The 8776-nt window shown below is 35.2% G+C and overlaps 1 protein-coding gene and 1 pseudogene across 1 annotated transcript; both read left to right on the forward strand.

The window, feature by feature from the left end:
* Positions 1–415: 415 nt before the first annotated feature.
* Positions 416–3566, forward strand: LOC120159384 (methyl-CpG-binding domain-containing protein 11-like). Its single transcript, XM_039169978.1, has 3 exons — positions 416–434; positions 511–582; positions 2394–3566. The coding sequence occupies exons 2-3, from the start codon at positions 520–522 to the stop codon at positions 3297–3299; spliced, it is 969 nt and encodes a 322-aa protein (XP_039025909.1). The 5' UTR covers positions 416–434; positions 511–519; the 3' UTR covers positions 3300–3566.
* A 476-nt stretch (positions 3567–4042) lies between these two features.
* Positions 4043–6128, forward strand: LOC120159383 (annotated as a pseudogene).
* Positions 6129–8776: the final 2648 nt, after the last annotated feature.

Raw genomic sequence — 8776 nt, forward strand, 5'->3', positions numbered from 1 at the left:
TATATATAACATCTATGGGAGAAGAACAAACAATTTAGGAGAATAATAAAAACTAAAATGATGAAAAAAAATTAAATACAAAGAGTTAAATTTATTAAATTTTTTAGATTAATATTAAATTAATAATTTGTATAAATGTTAAGGACTGTGAATTATTATCAGATTTTGTTTTTATTTCGTCTAATATTTAACCACATAGTGATATTTATAATAATATTTTAATTGAATGATTTTATTGAAATTTTCAGGGAAAAATGACCTGTTTGTTACTAAACCTATAATTAAGTGACTTTGGGTGTAGTTTACCCAAAAAAGATGACATGACTCCGAACTGAACTCTCAACGGTTTTTATGACCCTTTCTTCTTCTTACCACACAAAACACAAATTCAAAACAGAGAGAACAGAGAGCCGAAAAAAGGAAGCCCTTTTAAGGTAAAAACATTCAGAGAAAGAAGGGTGGCTATTGTTAGGGTTTTATTTTCTTGCTCAGAATTTATTGCTTTTGCAGGTGAAAAGAATGGAGAGTAAGGAGGAAGTTATTTCTGTTGAGCTTCCTGCACCTGCTTCTTGGAAGAAAATGGTAATTTTTTAAAGTTTAATCCTCTCTTTTAACTTGTTTGAGTACTCATGCGTCAATTTGCTTGTTCCTTTAAATTTTGCATCTTGCTTTAAGTGTTCTATAGCTTTTTTTACCTCGGAAGACTTGTGTTTTTCTGGGTGTGAATTCGGGAAGTTACTGCTAAGTGTGTGTTTGATTGTTGTTTTGCTTTAATTTGTTTGTTTATGGTTGTGCTTGTGATTTTATCATTATGGTTAGTGTGTTGCTGGTAACAGATGAAATTAGGGTTTTGTTGAAGTTTTGATGTTTCAGCCATTTTTTAGGGTTAAGTTAATTTAGTCCCTTAATTTTTTATAATTTCCTTATTTATTCAATTCATCATGTATTTAGTCCCTTAATTTTTCATAATTTCTTTATTTCTTCAATTCAATTTTAAGTTCGTTTTTCATCAAATTTGAACCACGTGCTCATATACTACTATAGCATACCTATGTAACTTCAATTCTTATTTTTTTACTAAAAATGATCTCTCTTTTTTATTTAGCCCCTTAACTTTGCATCTAACGCAATTTGATCTTTTGACAGCAATTGTTTGTAAATTCTTTTTTCCCATCAATTCATTGACTCCTTTATACTCTCGTCAATATTTTTACCCTCAAAATAATTTCTTTAAAATATAACATTATGGATATATTTTATAATTTTAGATTGTATTTGATTTATTAAATAACATTATAATGTGAAAAGAATATGAAATATATGTCTTACATGGTTAGAGAAAGTCAAAAAATTAGAACCAATCCTTATCATAATACTATAAATAATTATAATAAATTTAGTATAGAAACTCGAATAACTCGATTCAAATTTCTTAAACTCGACTCCACTTGAAAATTTTCAAGTTAATTTCGAGTTATAAAATATAACTCGTCAATTCGAATAACTCGAAATTTTTTGACACTCTACTCGATTGAATGCTCACCCTATCGCTAGTAGTAACAGAGAAAACATAAAAGAAAGCTTTTTGACTTTCGGGCTTAGCCATCGATGCGGACTTGGTTTTGCTGTTTCATGTCAGTTAAAGTGGGATGTTGTTTGCTGTATCAATTGCCTAATGGGAAAATGCGTTTTTATATTTCAATGTCAATTCTTCTGCAACTGCAGTGTTCTGTTTGTGTTATAGGTATCTTGATTTAATTTGAGCCGACTTTGATTTTTGTTTACGGTCTGCGTCGTAGAGTTTTGACTTTTGTCAGCATTCTTTGATTCTGAGTTTCGGTTTATTGTTTCATAACTTAAGGTTTGAACTTCAATGAAAAAATCATGGAAGATAAACCATCGTGGGCTCTTCTTCTTCTTTCAGCTTTTAAATTTCTTTTCGATGTAAATTAATGGTGTAATCAAGAAGATGATCCTTTACCTACGGATTTTCCTGTTATTTTAGAGCTTTTCTTTTTGTCCAAGTTTCAATTTTGTCGACATCCACATTTCTACTAATATTCAGATAACAAGAATGGTTTATCACATGTCTGTGAACAGCTATGCTCTGCTTAAACTCTTAATGCCCAAAATAACCATGTCCAATACTATGAGTGCACGGGTATGGAGGCCCGACCCTCTTATATACGAAAAACTTGGGAAAATCAAGCAGCCTATGTCGTACATACACTTGTATATGATATCATCCGCCGAGTCCTAGAATCATAGGTGCACTGGATGTCAATGACACATTTTGAGTTGCATATGCGTTCAAGTTACTGTGCTTTTTCTCTATTTGATTTGACGGCTGTAGGTTACATGTATAACATGTCTTTCTGGTTTATGTTTTACAGTTTTTCCCCAAGAAGGTTGGTTCACCAAGGAAGACTGAGATCATGTTCATTGCACCAACTGGGGAGGAGATTAGTAGCAGGCGACAATTGGAGCAGTACCTAAAATCTCACCCCGGTAATCCACCAATAATGGAGTTTGATTGGGGTACCGGTGAGACCCCAAGAAGATCAGCAAGGATCAGTGAAAAGGCCAAGGCTACTCCAACACCAGAAAAGGAACCTCCCAAGAAGCGAGTCCGAAAATCATTGAGTGCTAAGAAGGAAGAAAAGGAAACAGAGGTCAATCCTGAAAAAGCTGAAGGTGAGAAAGAAAGTGAAAAGGAAGATGCACAAGCCGCTGAAAAGGAAACTGCAGAAGTTGAAAAAGATACTTCCATCGAAACTCAGGTTCACAATGGAGGTAAAACAGAAGTAGCAGACCAGACTGAGCACACTGATGCCAAGATGGAGGAAGCTGGGCAAGAAGAAGCTGGTAAGGATGTTAAAGTTTCAGAAACTGCAGAGGCTTACAAAAAAGAAGATGCTGCTGGGACTGAAGAAACCCCAACTCCAATGCAGGTTCAAGAGAAACCAGCAGAAGATGAGATTCAAACTGAAAAGGAAAAGGAGGAAGCCCCTACAGAAAAGGTACTACAAACTCAGGCAGAGAAAGAGAATGGTACAGGTGAGAATCAACCAGAAAATACGGAAACCGTGACACTGGGAGCTAACGAGGGAGTAGAGAAAGAGAATCCAAATTGTGCAGTCCCTGTATCCGAGGGAGAAACCAAAGAGAAACAAGGTTTACAGGTAGAGAACAAAGGCAAGGCAGTAGATGCGGAGATGATCGAAAATGGTAAGGTTAAAGAAAGTGAACAAGCTGATACCACACAACCCAGAGGAGCTGCTTCTTCTGTGAGCAGCTAAATAATCCAATATCCTAGCCACCCCGTGATACTTTCTTTTTTGTATTTGTCTGTGTAACCTCTGTGATTCCATGGATGACTGTAACATTAATGATGTTTCTGCTAGATTTGGTTGTCAGTGAGATAACAATCAACCTGTATCCCTGTAAGTAGGTACGAGCATTGCAGCTTTTGTTACATTGTGCAGAACTTAGATTGTAGGCACCTGGAACTCATGATTTATGGTTTGTTGCTAAAGTCTCAGATTGAACATTACGTGTTATGTTACTGATTAACTGCACTGTGGTTTGTGTATGCTTTATTATGTATAGTTACTATGAAGAATGGAGAAAGCTGGAAAGAAAGAAGGGCAATGACAAGAAAATGGTATCGTTTTCGTCTGTCACAACTTGTTGGAACCATTGCATCGTTCCCGGTGTGTAGAACCGTGATTCACTTGTTTAATCTGCAGCCTTGTTTTCTCCTGCTTAAAACATGCAGGGTCACTGAACCTATTTATTTTACTTCTCAGGGTTCATTCATTAGCTCTCATGATCTGTTTAAATGATTATTTGGTGTTATCAAAGCAAAAATTGAAGGTGTATTGCCATTAATTTTTAAAAACGATCAAAAGCATTATATTTTTCTTTATTCAAACCCCATATGATGATTATTACTTGAATATTCAAAGTAGACTTTTCTTTCCAAAAAAAAAAACCAGAACTATTTTCCTCTCCAAGCCTAATTAAGTAGCTTATTAATCATGCCATCTCTTTCCATAATGCAAAAGCGACAAGCAAAAGCCAAACTTATTTCCATCATTAACCAATGATTCACTTCTCGTATCTGAAGAAAGGAATACATAAACATATTCAACTATTCATATGCACACACTGGGTTCATGTACTTTTACAAGTAACAGTGTCAACTATAAAGAGACGAGCCCCCCAAGAATAGAAAGTTGAAAAAAAAGGGCATACTTTGGGAGTAAGAATCTATTAGTGTTTTTGATCTTTGGGTTAAAGTTAAGAATCTTCTTGTTCATCTTTCTTTGGCCTTTTTGGCATATCATCTTTAAAATAAGGTTAAGAATAATTTCTTGGGTGGTTTTATGACATGCCTGCTTAACAAGTCTTCCCTTTTTGCATCACCTTTGAAGTCACCAAAGACAGGATCATCCTCCACCTAATTTCTACAAATGCAATGCATATTCTTTGATTATCTTCCCACATATCATATGGGTTCTTCTCTCTTTTTCTGGTTTTTTCTGATCTTATCTGTCATATGCTCTTCTGGTATGCACCTATCCTTGTATGTCTTTGTCATGCTGATTTGATGAACTCTTATACTAATTCATGTTCTGTATGGTCTGCAGTTTCAGCTTCACATTCAGTCACATGGACCTATGGAGTAAACTATGGCAGGATAGCAAACAATCTACGGCACCCGAGAGTGTGGTGACGCTTCTAAAAGCCGCAAAGATAAACCACATTCGAATCTACGACGCTGATCACGGAGTTCTCCAGGCCTTCAAGGATCCGGTATAGAAATTATAATTGGACTTCCAATGAGTTTTTGACAGAAATGAGTATGGGGGAGGATCGTGCCATGAATTGGGTGAAAGAGAATGTACAGGCATTCCTTCCTGGAACCCGAATCCAAGGAATAGCAGTCGGCAACGAGATATTGGGAGGGACTACCATGGAACTTTGGGAGGTGTTGTTGCCGGCAGCAAAGAATGTTATGCCGCTCTTTACAGATTGGGATTACACCGTACTGTGCAGGTCTCAAGTCCACACTCAGAGGCTGTGTTTGCCAATTCTTTCCCTCCATCGGCCTGCATTTTTCGACCCGATGTTGCGCCTTTCATGAAGCCACTTCTGGAGTTTTTCTCACAGATTGGCTCTCCATTTTACATAAACGCATATCCATTTCTAGCTTATAAGAATGACCCCAGCATATTGACATCAACTATGCATTGTTCAAAGATAATCCCGGGATTTATGATGCAAAGACCAAGCTGCATTATGATAACATGTTTGAGGCTCAGGTCGATGCGGCTTACGCGGCGTTGGAAAAAGCCGGTTTCAGCAAGATGGAAGTGATCGTTTCGGAAACCGGTTGGGCATCTCATGGTGATCCCGACGAAGCCGGTGCTACGGTGAAGAATGCCAAGACTTATAATAAGAACCTCCGGAAACGTTTGGCTAAGAAGAAGGGGACCCCGTTTCGACCGCATATGGTGGTGAGGGCTTATGTTTTCGCGTTGTTCAATGAAAACTCGAAGCCGGGACCGACATCGGAGAGGAACTTCGGATTGTTCAAGCCTGATGGAAGCATTGCATATGATATTGGATTCACTGGACTTGTGCCTTCTGCTGCAGCCTCATCCTCACTTCTCTCTTTTAAGGTATGCCTTGCTTTTCTTCGGTGCCCATCTTATAATATTCCTTTTGTGTACGCATAATTTAATATCTAAATAGTATGAAAATTTAAAATTTTCAAGAAGACGATCGTCCTACCAACCATTCTCTGTCCATCTTTGATTATGTTAATCATGGCTTATGCAAAAATAATTGAACGAAAGTATTAAATTCGAATAATGAGTTTATAAGTAGATATTAATTTATTGTTCATCTTCTCTATTAATTTTCTTAACTTGCTTTTCTTGTAGGATTTTGCAGCTCAGGGTTGGTTAAGACCGTCTTACGTATTGGTTTCCGTGGCTTCGGCTGTTGTTTTATTACAAAGCTTAGGGTTGTAGATACCTTCAAAAAAATCAACTTTGGATTCTTTGTATTTAGAGAGTTTATGGACCGGATTAAACTTAAATAATAATAAAAATATTTGTAAGGCTGGATTTGATTAGATTGAAATTTATTTTTATTTAAATATTTTAATTAACATTTATTTAATTTTATAATAAATTTTAATAAAATATATTTGTTAGTTACATAATAATTTAGTATCATAGAAATTTATTTCTAAATTCAATTCAATTGGAGTTGTACTTATCGATTTAATGTGTAACCATATCTATATTAGTTTGAAATTATTTTGATATTAATATATTTCCTTTCTTTGATCTATAATCATTTTTCAACTAATTGAAAACATTAACCACAATTAGTACGATAATATTGAAATGAGACAAATTTTAGTACAATGTTTTCACATTTCAAATTTGGATCATCGTTAACAAGTTAGTCTAGTGGGATGAGGCACTAGATCCCTTAAAAAATGTTAGGGGTTTGAATTCTAAAGTTTGTGAATGGAGCAAATTGGGTTGGGAGGATCGCTCTCGCCTTTGCAGTATCCGATCTAGATTAGTCGATCAATAGATCGGATACTAGTCATTAATTAAAAAAAAAGTATCATATTAAATCATTAAACGACTAAATGTTAAATCAAAAATCATTTTTCACATGATAAAATAATTCCCTCAATTCAAAATATCTAAAATTATTACATCATAATTAATAAAAATATAGGGTAAATTACAACATTACTCTCTGAACTTTACTCTCTCTCCTATTTTACTCACCGTACTTTCAAGTTTTTAATTTATTCACTGAACTTTATACATTGACTTTTTTTTATCACTCATCGATGACATAAATTATTTTATTATTTTTTCATATGACATGTCATATTTTTATTAATATTTGTAGGGTAAATTACACCATTACTCTCTCTTCTATTATTTTTTTCATATTTTAATATGACACATCTTCATTTGAGCTCCATCCAACGGCAGTCGACGGAGATTAGAGAGCGGGAAGCCTAATGATTTCAGTACTGATTCGTTAACATCGGAGCATTTTTCAACGAAACTAAGGGTGGATTCGTGCTCAGGAGGTCAAAAAGATTTAGACTGTAAAGTTTGGAGCTCAACGGCCATCAATGAGTGATAAAAAAATTCAATGTATAAAGTTCATTAAGTAAATTGAAAAAATTAAAAGTACTGTGAGTAAAATAGGATATATAGTAAAGTTTAATGAGTAATGGTGTAATTTACCCTAAAAAATAATCATGTAAGAGTTCATAAGACTACAAGTCTAAAATTATTTGAAGTAAAAGAACATCCTTAAAAAGAATTTGCGTCATTAAGATTTTTCTTTAGAAAATAAAATCTATTGAATATTTTGTTTTCAAAAAGGTTCACTACCTTAATTGAACGTGTATTCATACATCAATAGACTGTAATTTAAAATCAGATTGGATCATTGAAATTCATAATTATTAAATCTTGAGGCAACATATCGTTAATAAGATATCGATTTTAAATAGAGAAAATCGCCTCAGTGACCAAAAAAAAGTTATAATATACGATTTTAACCAACTTTTTTTGGATTTGCCAAAATGACCAACAAAATCGCAACGCGAAATAAAAATCGCAACGCGATCCCCAGAATCGCAAATCAGTTTCCAAAATCGCAACGCGATTCTTGAAAATCGCAATGCGATAGTCAAATTCGCATTGCGATTTTCCAAAATCGCAACGCGAATATGAAAATCGCAACGCGAACACATAAATCGCAATGCGTATCCGTAAATCGCAACGTGTATCCGTAAATCGCAACGCGTATGGGTAAATCGCAATGCGTATCCGTATATCGCAACGCGTATCGGTAAATCGCAACGATAATACATAAAATCGCAACGCGTATCCGTAAATCGCAACGCGATATTTAAAGCGCCATTATAATCGCTACGCGTATTTTATTTTCAAATTACAAAAACGAATATTAAGACAAAATCCCGTAATCGCAACTCATAACCTAAAACCTAAAATCACAACTCAGTCCCATCTCCATCTCTCACTCTCTACGGCGAAGAAATCCGTCCCCATCTCCGAAGATTTCCGTCCCCATCTCCGGCGAAATCCCTCACAACCATTCACGGTCAGAAATCCCTCACAATATTCAGAAATGGAAAATCAACCTCCGAGGGTTAGTTTTTTTAATTATTTTATTTTGAAATGTTTGCATTATTGTAGGTTTTTCATATTGAAACTGATGATAAGTTTACTGGTCATCTCAATAATAGATTAACCATTTCACTTAGATTTCATTTCGCGTTACGATTCTCTCGTTGCGATTTTCATTTCGCGTTGCTATTCTCTCGTTGCGATTTTCAAGTTAGTATTTGTCTTTGTCTTTGTTCTGTCTTTTGGTTGAAGTAATGCAATCCATTCAAGTTTCAATTTGCAGAAGAGTCGCAACGAGATAAATGAAAATCGCAACGAGAGAATGACTGTCGCAACGCGAAATGACAATCGCAACGAGAGAATCGCAACGCGAATGAAAATCGCAACGAGAGAATCACAACGCGAAACCAAAATCGCATTGCGATTTTTATTTCGCGTTGCGATTCTCTCGTTGCGATTTCATTTCGCGTTGCGATTCTCTCGTTGCGATTGTCATTTCGCGTTGCGACAGTCATTCTCTCGTTGCGATTTTCATTTCAACCAAAAGACAAAACAGTGTTGCAAATTTT

Source organism: Hibiscus syriacus, unplaced genomic scaffold (genome assembly GCF_006381635.1).
Source record: "Hibiscus syriacus cultivar Baekdansim isolate YM2019G1 unplaced genomic scaffold, ASM638163v2 tig00111366_pilon, whole genome shotgun sequence".
NCBI classification, from domain to species: Eukaryota; Viridiplantae; Streptophyta; class Magnoliopsida; order Malvales; family Malvaceae; genus Hibiscus; species Hibiscus syriacus.